This window comes from Mauremys mutica, chromosome 11 (genome assembly GCF_020497125.1).
Source record: "Mauremys mutica isolate MM-2020 ecotype Southern chromosome 11, ASM2049712v1, whole genome shotgun sequence".
Taxonomy (NCBI): Eukaryota; Metazoa; Chordata; order Testudines; family Geoemydidae; genus Mauremys; species Mauremys mutica.
In genome coordinates this window covers 25,113,806-25,130,482 of record NC_059082.1, presented here as the reverse complement: position 1 = coordinate 25,130,482, position 16,677 = coordinate 25,113,806, and the positions used below count along the sequence as shown (strand labels likewise).

General features: G+C 42.3%; 1 protein-coding gene across 1 annotated transcript in view; it reads left to right on the top strand.

Moving 5' to 3' along the window:
* Positions 1-16,677, top strand: part of NEDD4 (NEDD4 E3 ubiquitin protein ligase) — a 102,739-nt gene that overhangs the window by 15,886 nt on the left and 70,176 nt on the right. Inside the window, exons 2-4 of the mRNA XM_044979695.1 lie at positions 7,972-8,045; positions 11,195-11,273; positions 12,002-12,040. Of these exons, the coding sequence (XP_044835630.1) occupies positions 7,972-8,045; positions 11,195-11,273; positions 12,002-12,040 (192 nt within the window). The remainder of the gene's footprint in view (positions 1-7,971; positions 8,046-11,194; positions 11,274-12,001; positions 12,041-16,677) is intronic.

Genomic DNA, 16,677 nt, shown 5'->3' with positions numbered 1-16,677 from the left:
ATTTGCACAGCTTAAGGGAGTACTGCTACAGTTGGGATTACAATGAGGGATCACAATTTATTCACCTGCATAGGGCCCCAGAATAGCTAGGGACAGCCCTGCTTGCATCTTTAAGAGCATCTTTCAGAAAGTTGCCGGTCGGGATAGTCTTTCCTCACCACTGGATTACAATTGGTGATATTGAAATGCTAGTAGTGATTCTGGGGTATCCAGCCTACCTCTTGCTCCCCTGGCTCATGAAGCTGTATTCTAACCATCTTAACAGCACCAAAGAATGATTCAGCTACTGGCTCAGCAAGTGCAGAATAACCATTAAATATACTTCTGGTAGGTGGAAGGGGTGCTGGGGTTTTTACTCACTAGATTTGATCTCTGTGAGGAAAAACATCCCAATGGTTATAGTTGCATGTTGTATACTGCTTAATATCTGATTGGCAAAGGGGGGAAGCTGCCTCAGGGTGAAGGGTGAGGTTGACCTGCTGTCTGCTGAATTTGAACATCCAGAGGGCTATTAGAAGAGCCAGCCATGGAGCTCTGTGGCGGAGAGAGGCTTTACTGGCTGACTAGTAAAGTACTCTTAGAGTTCTGTGGTGTTTTTCCGTGAAATAGTGTCTTGTGTACTTGAGATTTTATGTTGGTAGTAGGGTGACCATATTTCCCAAATGGGAAATGGGACACCATGTGGGGCTAGGTCAAGCCCTCTCCCCCAGCAGAGCTGGTGTCACTGTTCACCAGAGATCTGATTGGTCCCCCCTCTCGCAGGGGTGGGGCTGTTGCTGGCATTGTCCCCCTGCACAGGCTGGCATCGATGCGCGCACCCCCCCATTCCTCTGCACTGGAGTGTTTTGACAGAAGTGGGTCTTTGTCCCATTTACACTTGCTAGCTTGATCAGTTGGCAAGAGCAAATGGGACAAATGCCTACTTTTGCCAAAAGTCAGGATAGGGTTTAAAAAAGGGACTGTCCTGGCCAAAATGGGACGTATGGTCGCCCTAGTAAGTAGGATCTTTGCCTGCTGCTATGAGTTCCATAATACTTGAAGTACATTCATAAATATCACTGGGCCTTTGCCTTCTGCTGTATATTCCGCAACCCCTGGTGTGAACTCATAAAAATACTCTGGCTTTCTAAAAAATAGAACTTGAGTTTTTTGTTAACTGTTGTTTTGGCATACAATAAAATCCAAAAAAACCCAAACAAGGTTAAAAGCTTTTGGCAACAATCCCTAGTGAGAAAGAAATAAATAGTAAACATTGATGCCCCTGTATGGAAGCAGTAGTTAGTGAAGTTCATTGTGGCTGTATACACACCAGCCTGTGATTTTTTTTTTTTTCACAGGTCTGCATGTGTGTAGCTAACATTCTTATCCTGCAGTGTGGTGGAAGAGGTAAGGCTATGCACCACAGTGCTATGCGGAATGCTGGGGGGTGTAAGAGTAGTAGCCAAGGAGTTCTCAATGACTACAAAGGTTGCTGAGTGTGATCTTTGGGCTATAGGCCAACCATGCTCTGCAACTCTTGTGTATGTTGCCTGAGCAACCACTCTGTTTTCAGTCTTTCCTCCTCTTTTGTATTCTAAAGGGTCCTCTAAGATCTTTGATCATGGTCCAAGACAATTGCGGCTTGAAGGATCTCACAGAACATCACCTCCCTAGTCCTCTTCTTTCTCATTCTGATCAGGGTCAGACATTCAGCAGCTGTAGAGCTGGGGGAGATCCCCTGAAGGCCACAGCGCCAGAGGCTGCTGATCAAATCTAATAGTGTATCTATTTGTTTTTTGGTCGGGGGGGGTGTCTCAAAACCCCCTTTATGTGACTCCCCCAAATACCCTTAATAAGAGATGCTTATTGACCCTGTAGCTTTGGAGCACCTTGCTACAGACGTCTCAAGCTCAAAACCATGAATGTGGCCTGGCAGGGGGAAGTAATGTCACATGTCGTTATATGGTTTGTCCCCCTCCCTAGGTACAGAGACAAGGAAATGATAGTAAATATATTGACACTGTTTTCACAGGCAATGATTTTTGGCTGATATCTCTCACTTGACTGTGACAGAGGCACAAAGCTCAGCTGTCCTAAAGTCACCTTGCCCCTAGCCTGTTAACCTCTGGTGCTAGCCAAACTCAAGGCAGAATGGCATGGTAAAGTGTCCTATCCTGGAGGAAGAACAGGGCTGCAATCCATAGAAATCTACAAGAGAGGATTGTAGAGTATCTACATGAAAGCATCATTGAGATCTCTAGAGGATAAGAGTCAGACATTGCTGTTCTGATAAACAAAGGACTCCGCATAGGCCTCTGCATAGCACAACAAGCCAAAGAAATGAAAAGTGGAGGTTGATTCTACTTCTGTTTGTACCTGTACACCATTATGCTCACCTAATGTGGATTGTGTAACCAGATTGCCATACAACTCTTTCTAGAATGTATTCTCTAACCTTTTTGTTTTACTGGGATAAAGTGAGAAGAAAATAATGAAAAATCAATCAGTTTGTCTTAACTTGCACCTGGCCTATTTGCCATTTTTATAAGAGAACAAAGGCCCTGGGAAGAATGAAGGGGGAGAAGGTTTGAGGGAAAGGAAAACAAATAAACAAAAAACATTCTGCAAGGAATAGTTCATGTACACACTTATCCAAGCTCCCTCCCCCTTTGTCAGAGGGCTCATCTGCGCTTCCCTGGCAGGAATGGCTAGACTCCTCTGGAGTTTCAAACAATTCTAGGCTCTCAGCATTTTTTGAGTCCACTGCCCTCTACTCCCTGCCATGAACAGCAAGGAGGAGAGTCACTATCATAGGCATCAACTAGGGATGTAAATATTGTTTAAAAAATTAACCAGTTAAACTATTAAAATTATATCCTGGGGTCGGCCAGCAGATGCGGGCTGCCAAAGGCTGGAGATTAACAGTTAAGCTGGGTTAACTGATGAGACCAATGCTTACCCATTAATCGTTTACTGTTTTACATCCCTAGTATCAGCAGTCACCTGCAGGGTACCAATGGGGTGACTTCTAAGTCTAGCATGCAGTTCGTTGGCATGCAGGTCTGTGGTGCAGCACCAGGTCTTGTGTTGCTCTTGCTTGCTTTGTGGTATGCCTAGCATAGTTCCTTCACTTTCCATGATCTCTGTCATGCCCCATTGTCCAAATCACCCTGCTCCATCTACTCATAAAATTGTTGTTTCTGTGAGTGAGCCGTAGCTGTACTTGCATAGCCTCTTCTTCCCACAGGCCAAGGAGATGCTGTACTACTTCCCTCTTCCAAGCTGGAATACATCTAATAGCTCTGTGTGTATGTGTAGCTGGCATGGTCACTTGAGCAGTTGGATGCAAACAACAAAGGTGGACAGTAAGGAAAAGGCATTTCAAATGTACATGGGGAGGGGGAGAGGGGGCTGAAAGGAGATGGTGGCAGGAGAACAGGTGTCCAGCCTCTGTGACCCATGGGCAGTGGAGATTGTGATTGGAATGGTCACTGTTGCAGGGACAGAGGCATTGTGGAATGTGTGCTGGAGGACTGTTACTCAGTACAACTACTGCAATGTCTAATCATACTGTGTTGACCTTACTAGGATGACCATGGCTCTGTGCTGCTCTGAGATGTGGTGTTACTGTGTCACTGTAACTGGCCGCTTACCAGGTGGGAGACCAATTTAAGTGTAGCCACATGTATAACTAAGTTGATGCAAGTGGATTTGTGTTGACCTAACTTGGTAGTGTTGACCAGGCCTTTGATCCTACCCCATCATGGACTTCTCTCCCACTCCATTCCACTACTAAAGATTTTCAGAAGAGAGTGGTCTTGGATGAAACCATCATGGGCAACTGATTTGTTGTGACTAATACAGGTTAGATATAGCCGTGTCAGTCCCAGGATATTAAAGAGACAAGGGGGGTGAGGTAATATCTTTGAGCCTATTTCTGTGGGTGAGAAAGAGAAGCTTTTGAGCCACAGAGCTCTTCTTCAGGTCAGGGGCCCCAGCTGGTGCAATAAAAGATATCTTGCCCACCTTGTCCCTTGTAGTGACTAATACAGAACTCTGCCTGTGGCCAACAGATCTGCTTTTGAAGAATGTTGGTGTTTATTACTGCCTAATCCTCCAGTTTTAACAGTGCGAATATGGTGTTACTATGCCATTTCTTTCCTTTTTTTTTTTTTTTTCTTCCAGATTAAACTCTATAAATTTTGGCTCTTGTGACAGAATCTATGAAGCCCCTTATACTCCTAATTTCCATTGAAATCAATGGACATTAGAAATCTGAATACAAATTAGGAGCCTAAATTCCTTTGCGGATTTTATGATTGACATCCAAGATTTTATGTAACCAAACTTCATTTTAAGCGCACAAAGCAACAGACTGTAATAAGTCTCCAGTTTTGAAAATGCTGTCAGAGGTTGTCCCTTTTCAAAGAGTTCTTTGGTCTACAAAATCTTCTGAGACTGCATCTTCACCCAGTGTTAAAGTTAAGACTGGTAATGTGCAGGCCTAGCCATTCAAGTGAATAAAAATACTTGAACTACTTAAAGTTTGCACTGAAATTTTTTTTATCTCCTTTTCTGAGAAGCTCTGTATATGCTGGAATTTGTTGAATTTAGTCTCTCTTAAGCGTATCAAACTGTTGCATAAACTCAGACTTGTCTTGGGTTGTTAAATGCATGACGTGAAATGCCATTCATTCTTTGTTAATTCTTGTATTGAAGCTTTATTGATAAAGAATACATTGTTTATGCCAACAGTCTAGTATATTCAGACTGCCGTATTTAGCTTTGTATATTTACTCGGTTAATCCAGTGTTAGGTCATGAGCTCTTGACTGACTACACTCTGGGTGGTGTGTTTTTTTTGAGACTCCCTCATTGAACTGTTCAACAAACTGTCAAGTCTAATACCTGGTGGTTCTGTTTTTATGATGATAGAAATGAGTAAAGCACCAAAATCTATTGTAGCTAATATATTTAACAGACTTGGGGGAGAAGCAAGAAATAGCATAATAAAGTCAGTTGTTGTAGCTTTGCAAAGAGGGTCCTGAGTCTAGTAAGGGGTTTGTTTTGGTGGCTCGTGAAATGGGAGAGGGCAAAAGGACAGCATAGCCTGAGTCCTGCAAGATTTCCAGTCCCCCACAGGACTTCTGGGGTGTGCTTGAAATCTCACAGGATTTGGCACCGTAAGGTCTTGAGGAATTTTGCATGAGATTTGGATCCATGATAAGAGTCATGCTCAATGCTACTTCCTGTTTGCTGATTTCCAATAGTTTAATCCACCCTCCCACCTTTATCTGGGTCACTGCAGGCTGTGATTGTTGCCTACTTTGGGGTTGGAAAGGAATTTTTCACTATACCAGCAGATTGGCCAATGCTGGTTGGGGTTTTTGCCTTTCTTGTAGTAGAACCTCAGGGCTGAGTTTTGGGCTACTGAATGGCTGGAATTCTCCTCCTCCCAGAGGTCAGTTTGGATTAATGTGAGTCATTTAATTGTCACAACTTTTGGCAGGTGCCCAGTGCAGGAATTTACTGGTTTAGGCTCCAGATCCCAAAAGGCAAAATGGGGGACATCTCCTTTTGAGGTGGGGGCATCATGTCTAACCCCTTGGGAACAAATGCAAACCAGGGGGTGGGGCACTACTCCAAGGGACTGCCCCGCCAATGCACTTGATGGCAGTGCTGGCTGGGGTTGGGTCTATGTCCCCTCTTATCTCAACCCTTGAAAGAGGCAGTGATGCTAGTGGGCGAGTGGAGGCACCCAGAGACCCTCCTAGTGTGGTGATTGGCTCCCCCTGCAGAGGGAACCCTCAGAAATGGCAAAGGATCAGTGAGGTGGGAGTGATTTGGTGGGCTGGCCCTCAGCAGGAACTTTGGATATAATTTGACGAATAAAAATCGTAGCCTGGTTAAAACCCACATCACATGTCATAGAATCATAGAATATCAGGGTTGGAAGGGACCTCAGGGGGATATCTAGTCCAACCCCATGCTCAAAGCAGGCCCAATCCCCAGACAGATTGCCCTCTTTCATGCACTGAACACGCAAAACTACCATTTGACTATCTCTTCAAGGTTATTAGGCCAAAATGACTTTCTAATAATTTTAAATTTGGGGATGGGGAAAATCTCTTGTTCTCCAATCTGAGGTTGTGGGAAGGAATTTTTTTTTTTGCACTCCATCATGGCAAATCCCAAAGGGCCATAACTCCCTTACAGGTCGAGCATCACCTGGATCAATTTCTAGCCAGGTCCTTAAAGTGAATATCCATCCACACTATTTTATGGCCATCATTGGCAATATTATGCCAACAAAGCTTTTGGCGACCACATGATTGCCAGCGATGTAGCAGCATCCCCCTACCTGAGCCTGGCTGCCAGGGACAGGGGCTCAGTGAGCCAGATTCTCCTCCCTCTGGCATGTTTCTGGCTCGCTTGGCCCCTATCTGCAGAGGCGGGGTGGGGGGGGCACCACCACTTCTGCAGCCAGGCTCTCTCAGGGAGCTGCTGCATCGCACAGAGCAGCGACCCAGAATGGTCACTTTAGCCGCATGAGATGCGGCTACAGCCTGCCCAGACATGGCTGCCAGGGAGAGAGCAGAAAATGCCAGGAAGGGGTGGTGCAGCAGGAGAAGGACAGAGTACCCTTCACTCCCATGCAGGTAACATGGGGTGGAGAGAGTGGCAGCGGACTCGGGCAGGGGGGATGTCGCTAGGCAGAGGAGACATGGGGCAATCACATGTTCTCCCCTTTAGATTGTCATCCCCTTCTCGACGCCCCTGCCATTTGGGGCAGCATGAATCATTTGTGGGCCCAGCAGTGAGGTCTCAAACTACTGGTCCCTTACAAAGCTATTATCCAAGCAGGAAATTGTTAATCCTTCTCCTTCCAAAATGGCCTTGGAAGAGTTCTAGCATTCCTGGTTGTGTTGGTCTCCTAGGTCATCTCAAGAGGTCTCCTCTATTAAACTTGATAAGGCCTCTTATGCTATCGTATACAGAGCCTCACAACATGTCAACTTTGTTTTGAATATGTAGTTCCTAAATTAAGCTGTTACTGCTCTACCCTGAATAATGAGCAATCATTTCCAGGAACACCTAGAGTTTAACAAAACAAACAAAAACTGTAGTAATACTGAGGTCTAGTCTGCACTAGACAAAGTTTGCTGGTATAGCTTAGTTATACTATACTATACTATAGCTATACTAGCAGACCCTCCTGGTTTAGACTCAACTTAGATCAGTAAGAGTGCTTTTGCCAGTATATCGTTTATACCAGTCCCCTGACCAAAATAAGCTATCCTGGCAAAAGCACTGTGTAACTGTCTACATTAAGGCTTTTGCCAGTACACAAATGTAACTTTAAAAAAAAAAAATCACACCCCTAACCAATATTACTGGCAAAAGTTCCTAGTCTAGATCTGGCTTCGCTCTCTGCTAACCATCTTTAGGTTAACTATCTACCACTTGAAGTAAAATGCTCCTGATAAGACTATTTTGCAGAAGTAATAAATGTTGACATTTTTATGTACAAATGAGAGAGCTGTTTGCGGCATATAACAATCCTTTATTCTTTCGGTTATCCTCTGTCTCTGGGAATTTCCTTCCTTACTGACTGATTCATCCTGTTGAGCAGACTTTCAATTCTTTTGGTCCTCCAGGAAAGAAATGTGTAATCTGGAGGATATTTCCCAAACGTATCATGATAATTTTGGGATATTAGCAATTCAAGTTAACTAAGATCTGTTTTTAGTATGGTGTGAATCAATGGTGGTGGTATTTAATAAGGGATGCAAGTAAAAGAAATCATCCAGAATTTCAGTAGCAGATTTGTATCAAAATATAGTATCTGGATTAGACTAGCTTTCAGTCTGAAATCAGTTATGCCAAAGGTTGATGTGGGATTGTGTTTTTTTTTTGTTGTTTTTTTAAACTGTGGAAAAATAAACTTTTAAATTGAGGTTGGGATGGACTGTAATTTTATTTTATATTTCAGGAAAACACACGAATTGTGAGGGTGAAGATCATAGCTGGAATTGGTCTGGCCAAAAAGGATATTTTAGGAGCCAGGTAAGGGTATGTGCTTGGTCTCTAAAGGTGGAATTAATGGTACATTTTTTTTCACAAAAATCTAATATTGGATAATACTCGGTTTACTATTCCATCTAGTACCAATGTACATTCAAGTCCTGTTAAATTTCCTTGCCACGAAAAAAAAATCAAAATTATGCTAATTATCCAGTCTCTGGCCCTTTCTACTAAGGCTGTCAAACTGAAGATTCCTTGTTGTCTTGCCCAAGAGTCTATTTGGTCAGGTGTCGTAAGCATATTTTTCTGCAGGTAAGGTTGTAGCTAAATCACAGTAGCTCAAAATATTAGCTGTGAATGCTGTAATCCCTGTTCTTATTCATGCCTTAGTAGCAGGAGCTAGACCAGTGGTCTCCAACCTCTTTATGCCCAAGATCACTTTTTGAATTTAAGGGCAATCCAGGATCTACTCCGCCCCTTCCCCAAAGCCCCACCCCACTTACTCCACCCCCCTCCCCTCCGTCACTCGCCCTCACTCACTTTCACTGGGCTGGGGTAGGAGGTTGGGCTTTGGGAGGGGTTGTGGGCTCTGGCTGGGGCCAAGGGGTTTGCAGTGTGGGAGGGGGCTCTGGGCTGAGCCTGGGGTTTGGGGTGCAGGAGTGGGTGAGGGGTGTAAGCTCTGGGAGGGAGTTTGGGTGCAGGAGGGGGCTTTGGCCTGTGGCAGAATGTTGAGGTGCAGGTGGGGGTGTTGGCTCAGGGGGGGTCAGGGCTGGGGTTCAGGGTGCAGGAGAGGGTTGGGTGCAGGAGGGGGTTGGGGTGCTGGCTCCGGGAGTGGGCTAGGGGTTGGGGTAAAGCCTCCCGCTAGGCAGCACTTACCTCTGGCAGCTCCTGGTTGGCAGCGTAGCATGGCTGCTGCTAAGACAGGCTCCCTGCCTACCCCAGCCCCACGCCGATCCCAGAAGGGGCCAGTGCACCCCTATGGCCCCGGGTGGGGGGGAGCAGGTGGCACGTGGCTCCACACACTGCCCCTCTCTGCAAGCACCACCCCCACAGCTCCCATCAGCCTCAGCTCTCCCCGTTCCTGGCAAATGTGAGCTGCAGGGATAGTACTTGCAGCCAGGAGCAGCACGCAGAGGGAGACCTCTTTCTCCCCCCCGCCCTCTCCCACCCCGCCTGCAGGGCTATGATAGCTGTTTCTGGGAGCTGCGTGGGACGGGGGCAGGCAGGGAGCCTGTCTTAGCGGCAGCCCCGCTGTGGTGCCAAAGATCACGATCGACTGAGAGATCCTCTAGGATCGACCAGTCGATCGTGATCAACCAGTTGGTGACCACTGAGCTAGAGTATGGCACACAATCCACCAGCTCAGTAGATGTGGGTGACTGTAGAAGGGAGACAGGTTTCAGAGTGGTAGCCATGTTAATCTGTATCAGCAAAAACAATGAGGAGTCCTTGTGGCACCTTATAGACAAATGTATTTGGGCATAAGCTTTCGTGGGCTAAAACCCACTTCATCAGATGCATGGAGTGGAAAATACAGTAGGAAGATGTATGTAGCAGTACATGAAAAGATGGGAGTTGCCTTATCAAGTGGGGTGTCGAGACAATTCAATTAAAGTGAGCTATTATCAGCAGGATAAAACATCACTTTTGTAGTGGTAATCAGGGTGGCTCATTTCAAACAGTTCACAAGAAGGTGTGAGTAACAGTAGGGGAAATTAGCATGGGTAAATTAGTTGGTGGGTTTTTTGTTTTTTTTTAGTTCTTGTAGTGACCCATCCACTCCCAGTCTTTATTCAGGCCTAATTTGATGGTGTCCAGTTTGTCAAACTGTTTATAGGCCTGTCAGTCTTACATTGTTTCCAGGCAAGATAATGGAGTAGCTGATACAGGACTCTGTTAATTGAGCATTAAAGGAGGGCAGTATAATTAATGCCATTCAATAAGTGTTTATGGAAAATAGATCCTGTCAAACTGATATCTCGTTATGAAGTTTCAGGTTAGGTTGATAAAGATAATAGTGATGCTGTAATATATTTAGACTTCTTTAAGGCACTTTTTTTTTTAAGCAGAGCTATTCAAAATTAACAAGGCACACATTAAATAGTGGCTAATTGGTAGGTCTCAATATATAATTGTAAACAGAAAATCATGGAGAGGAGGTGTTTTTAGTGGGGTCCCACAGGGACTGGTTCTTGACCCTACACTATTTAATGCTTTTATCAATGACCTGGAAGAAAACACAAAATAGCTGTTTAAAGTTTACGGATGACACAAATTGGGGTGGTGTAAATAATGAGGAGGAGAGGTCACTGATACAGAACGATCTGGATTAGTTTGTAAACTTGGTGCAAGCAAGCAAAATGCATTTTAATATGGCTAAATGTAAACGCATACATCTAGAAACAAATAATATAGGCCATATTTACAAGATGGGGAACTATCCTGGGAAAGCACTCCAAAGAAGATTTGGGAGTCATGGTGGATAATCAGCTGAACATGAGCTTTCAGTGAGATACTGTCAAAAGGGCTAATGGGATCCTTAGATGCATAAATGGGTATCTCGAGTATGAGGGGAGAGGTTATTTTATCTCTGTATTTGGCACTGGTGTGACAGCTTCTGTAACATCCTGTTCCCAGTTTTAGTGGTCAACAATTCAAGAATGTTGATAAACTGGGGAGGGTTTTGAAAAGAACCACAAGAGTTAAAGGATTAGAAAACATACTTTACAGAGCTCTATCTGCTCAGTTTAACAAAGAGAAGATTAAGGGGTGACTTCATCACTGTCTATAATTACCTATATGGGGAACAAATATTTCATAATGGGCTCTTTAGCAGATAAGGGTATGTCTGGAGGTTGAAGCTAGGTTAAATTCTGACTGGAAATAAGCTGTACATTTTTAACAGTGGAGGTAATTAATCATTGGAGCAATTTAGGATCATGATGGATTCTCTCACTGTCAATTGTTAAATCAAGATATGACTTTTAAAGCCTATGGTCTAGTTCAAAAGGAATTACTTTGGTTACGTTCTTTGGACTACAGGTGGTCAGACCAATGATCACAGTAGTCCCTTCTGGCCTTTAAATGAACAGGAGTTGTGAAGATTCTTACATTTCAACATTTTAAAAACTAATTAATAATACTGACAACTGTTGGAGTTTGTTTTTTAACTTTCAGCCCTTTTTTTCCAGTGATCCTTATGTGAAAGTGACAGTCTATGAGCCAGTGAATGGAATCTTTACCAGTGTTCAAACAAAAACAATTAAAAAGGTTAGACTTGCCTTTTCCCCCCTTATTTTATCAAGAATCCAGTCAGAAAGCTAAGATGGGAATAAGTAGGACTGCATTTCCCTCCCCCCCCCACTTCGTTATATAATTTACACTATTAGTTCTGCAGCTCAGCTGTGGCATTGCTGTGGAATTCTCATTTCAATATGTTTCTTAATGGCAGGGAATGGAAAAGGGGTGTGTAGTCTCAAAAGTAGGTCATACATGGGGAGGCGTGGTGCCATCATGGGGCCTTCACTTTTTCTCTCCCTTCCTCCATCTCTAGCATAGCTCACTGACGAGCCAGGCTGCTATTGGTCCCTCTATGACGCATAGAGGGGCAAGTAGAAGTTATTTTTTTAGCTCACTAACCTCAACGCCACTAACAAATAGAAAATCAGTTGGATTTAGAGGGGAGCATGCAGCAGTCACTGTTCCCCAACTTAACATGCACTCCCTAACTGCCACAGTGGCATTCTTTCTGTGCCTTTTCCATGTGTACCGGCCAGAATCTAGCAATATTTGTTTGAGTTGGCTCCCTTCTGCACTACACTGGAGGAAAGCATGAGGCCTGATTTTGGGCCTATGACTGCTTGTATCTTAACTAGCAAAGTAAAAAACTTGTTTATGCTTAAGAGAGTGTCACATCAACTGAAATAGATGCAGATCTTCAAGCAAGACACTAGTATAGAACACTATGTATAATCAAAATATTGTCTCTTTATCTGTAGACCTTGAATCCAAAGTGGAATGAAGAGTTCTTGTTTAGAGTAAGTGCCTTTATTAGTTTGATTACATATTTTTACATTCTTTCATGTAATATGCAAGATATTTGTTACCAATATGCACTTAATACTACTAAAACAAATACGTTCACAACTTGCTGTGTTGTATTGCAAAATACCATCTTGTACTGAATTTTCCTCGTGGTTGGGTAGAAATTTACAGAATGAGAAAAATAGCACGGAATTATGTACAGAACCAGTTAGTCTGTTTCTGATGTATCTATTTGAGGTGGGTTATTAAGTACTGATTTTCAGTTGAAGAAATTTTAATATTCTGAAACATTATTCTGAATAGACTGCTCTTCCTAATTATGTAGTTCTGCAGCTGCATTACTTTTGGTGGGGAATAGATCTAACATTTAACTTTTTCTTAAAGGGCTTATTAATCTTTTTTACATGCACCAAACCAGCCTCTAGAGGGCATGCAACAACTAAAAAATTTTCTGCTTAACTCTTCCTAACTTGGACTCCAATTCAAGATTTAAAAAGATAAATCTATTTCAAAGTAAATTAGATTAAGCAACTCTTATCAATATTTTGTTTTGAATTAAGTCATATTATCCATTGTTTTATATTGCTCTGGTAGCAGTGGTAACACCTGGAAAAACATGGATAGATAAGCTTAATAACTGAGCCATCAGCTTTAAACAAAGTATGTAACTACTGAATTTGTCATCACTTTTATAGAGTTATATTGGTAAAGTTTCTAGAGAAAAATGCAGAAAGATGTGCTTGCTGAGTATTGGGAGTGGGAAGTATTGGGTGAGTATTGGGATTGGGGAGGAAGCAGAGAAACAGAAGTTATTAGGTCCTGTAGACCGTAAGAAAAAGGTATTCAATCCATTTTTGTGCCATGCCATGCCTTTCCCCATCCTCATCAGGATACCATTTCATGAGGCCATATGTAAGAAGGAAATTAAGAGATCCAAGGCAGATATTGTAGAGTAAATAGCTAAAAATAAATACAAATAAGAGTATCTGTAAGTATTTCAGAAGGGAGCTGGTGGACCCACTGGACCACCAAAAGGTAAAAATCTGGGAAGATAAGGATATTGCTGAGAAAACTGTTTTGAGGTGAGGTCTTCACTAGAGCAGGAGAGTTGTTGAGGTACTATTAGAGATTGATGTGTCAAAAGAAGAGGTGCTGGAACAAATTGACATAATAAGCATCATGCCATCTGGACCTTGTGACCTATCTCCAAGACTTCTGAAATAATTTAAGAATTAAATGGATTAGCTGTCTTGAAAAAATATGCAGCCTTGTTACAACAGACTACTGTACTAGAGGATGGAGGGTTGCAACTGTAACACCTGTATCTTTGAAATATAGTGCTTGGAATGATCTTGAGAGTTGAGACAAGTAAGCCTGCTCATGTACATGGTATATTGGTTGAAATGATAACTAAAATATAGCATGCATACAAGATCATTATTTTCTAGGAGTAACCAGCGCAGCTTCTACATTCCATACTTATCAAACACGAGGTCTCAACAACTTCTCTCACAGTTCTTTCCCACTTGCCTCACACAATCCTTGCTTCTACAAATCTCACATTATTAGGGCTACAGGTAGCCTGACTCTTGCTCACATAAGAAGACCGATTATGAAATCCCCTTCAAATCTCTGTCAGTTCTTTCTCTACTTCCACAACTTGGACCTGCAAAAGGCCTCTTGATGACCCTTACAAGAGATTACTAAAGAAACTAAGTAGTCATGGAGTGAGAAGTATATTAATAGTCAAGGGTCAGTAACTGGTTAAGACAGGAAACCATTGGAATAAATTATCAGTTTTCCTCATGGCAAAATGTTAGTGGTGTGACAAGGCTCCATTTTAAGTCTGGGTTTTCTATTTTGGAAAAGGGGAGAGCAGTTGGTGATATCTTGCAGATAACACATCTGCTTGGGGTTAGTCAAGACTAAAGAGTGGAGTTTTCAGAGATGTAAACAGGCGAGGTGAATTTCATGCTAAATGAAATTGTGTGCCTTCATGCACAGTAATGCACATTGGAAGGAGTAATTTAAATTACTTGTATATGTTAATGGATACTAAATTCAGTTTGCCTAAGGAAAAAAGACCTGAGCATCACTGTGACTAGAACAATGAACACCTTTGTTCAATGTGCAGCAGCAGTCAAAAAAGCAAATAGAATGTTAAGATGCATAAAGATCAGGGTGGAGAACAAAATGGAAATTATAATGACCTTATAAATCGATGGTATGCCCTCGCTTAGAATATTGTGAGTTCTAATTGCTGCATCTCAAACATAGCAAAATTAGATGGAATCGAGAGGAATTAAAGAAATGGAAAAACTCGGAGCAGAGATAATTAAGTTTGGACCCAAAAGCAGACACAATAATGAATGGGTACAGCAAAGGTAGACTAAGAACTTCTGGTCACCTTTTGCTGTAACACAAGAACAAGGGTACATCAATTAAGTTGAAAGGTGGGAGATTCATAACTAACTTTACAATTTTTCTTACAATCTAAAATTAAACTGTAGAACTAATTGCCATAGAATATCAGAGGTCAAGAGCTTTGCAGGTGTTCCAAAAAAGAATTGTAGTCTTAAATAGATAGCAAATATACAAGTTTATAGTAATAGGATTTTGACAGGGATATACCTTGAAGCATCAGGATTTAGAAGCCAAATTTTAACTATTGGATGGTGGGGAATGGTTGCAAGAAAACTTGGGGGCAGGTTAAGTTATCTGGTAAGTACAGGGTTTCTTGCACCTTTATCTGAAATACATGGTACTAGCCCCTGCTGGGGACAGGGCAGTAGATTAAGTGGACTGCATTACTGATCCCGTATGGCAGTTTCATTGTTACTTCTGTGCTGTTTCACCTGAATAATCGAAAGTACTTCTGCTTCAGTGTGGGGGAATGACCTAACTGGTTTGGGCACTCTACAGCAACACGAGAGCTCCCAGAAAAAATCTAGCAGTAGTAATGGCCCTCCTACCTTGATGACTGCCTGATAAGAGCCAATTCATAAAGGTGTGCATCTCCTTTATCCCCTGGTTAAAAAGTGGGACATGATGGAACCAGGGTTTGATCATAGCCCAAGCCTTGCCTCATCGGTTCCAATAAACTGATTTACTGGATGTAGTAGTGGATTTTCAAGCCCTTGTGCCCAACCTACTAGATTTCTTTGTCTCAGAAGCAAGGTCAGGTTCTACCACTCAACTTGAGGTCCATTCTGACAGCCTCGATGCTTGCTGAATGAATGTGTTATTGTTCTTCAAGAGAGTTCTTAGAATTTCTTCAGAGTAAGAAATCTTCTGCAAGAAACTTATTCTGAAGTGAAACTGCTTCTCCATCTGGGAAAGATGGTGAAGATGAAATCCTTCAGTCTTCCATTCCATTTGTCCTGGACTATTGGATCTCCCTCTTATCTCTGAAAGTTTGTTTTTCTATTGGTACATGACATTTGTATTCTTTCCTCCTACTTAAAGGGCTTGGTCTATGTTTTACCTCCTGTTGAAGAGCAGTCTCCATCCTGGGACATGCTGCTTTTGAAACTGACATTGCAAAGAAATTCTGGTAATAGCTCCATATATTGAAAAAGAGGGCATTCCTGGTGGTGAATGAGCTAGTTAAGTTTACAAGATAGAGGAATTAATGGATGACCCACAGTGACACACTCTATGCTGTATCCTTATAGGGTAAGGATGATCCTTGACCCTATGTAAACTTCTCCCAAAAGTGGCTTCTAATTTTAATTAAATTAATCCTCTAACCTACGGTATTTTACCACAAGCGATATTCACTACCTTGGGAAGCTTAGTTATTTACCATATGGGACTAAACCATTTTGAAAATCAGTTACCTTCATATGCTACACTAAGGGTTGCTTATTTCTGCCCAGACTGTCAAAGACTCTCCATCACTGCTGTCAGTTAGCAAGGATCCAGATACCAAAAAGGAGATGAACATGTTGCACCACATCAAAAGCATCTTCTCTCTATGAAGATATTTAAGACATGCAGTAGAACTCTGCTACCTGGATTTATGGCAATACCTTCATGCAGTATTTACAGGATTTAGCTGCTGTGTGATACAGCAGGTTAAGGAGAGCAGTCTTGCAATCTTTTTTCAATTGTTTTTATAATGAAAAATACAAAAGGGTTAATGACTGTATATGTTCCAAAAATAGTGCACAGTGCAGAATTTCCAATAGAATTCTGCAATTTTACAACTTGTTAAAGCTGCAAGACCAGACAATACTACATACACATAACACGATAGGATGGGAGTCACAGTAATAAAGACCTAAACGAATAAGGAGAAGTAAAAAGGACAGGGAGAGAAAGGGTTAGATAGCATTCTTTGAGTATCTGAAGATTATTTTTTTTTCCCCAGGATCCAAATATCTTCAAATTCATGTAATTGCTCTCTACAGCAATTGGCAATTCTTTCTTTGGCTGATTACTCCTACAGTTCCAAATACCACTGTTCTGTTCTGGGCACAAAACTACTCTTCCACTTTGGTAAAATCATGTGCTTGATGATCATCATTGCCCTCAAGAACCAAAGTGTCTTTGTGACAGAGTAAACCCAACCAGCAGGTAAATTTTGGCAGAAGTTTGGCTATTGAAGTCCAATACTATTTTAATATTT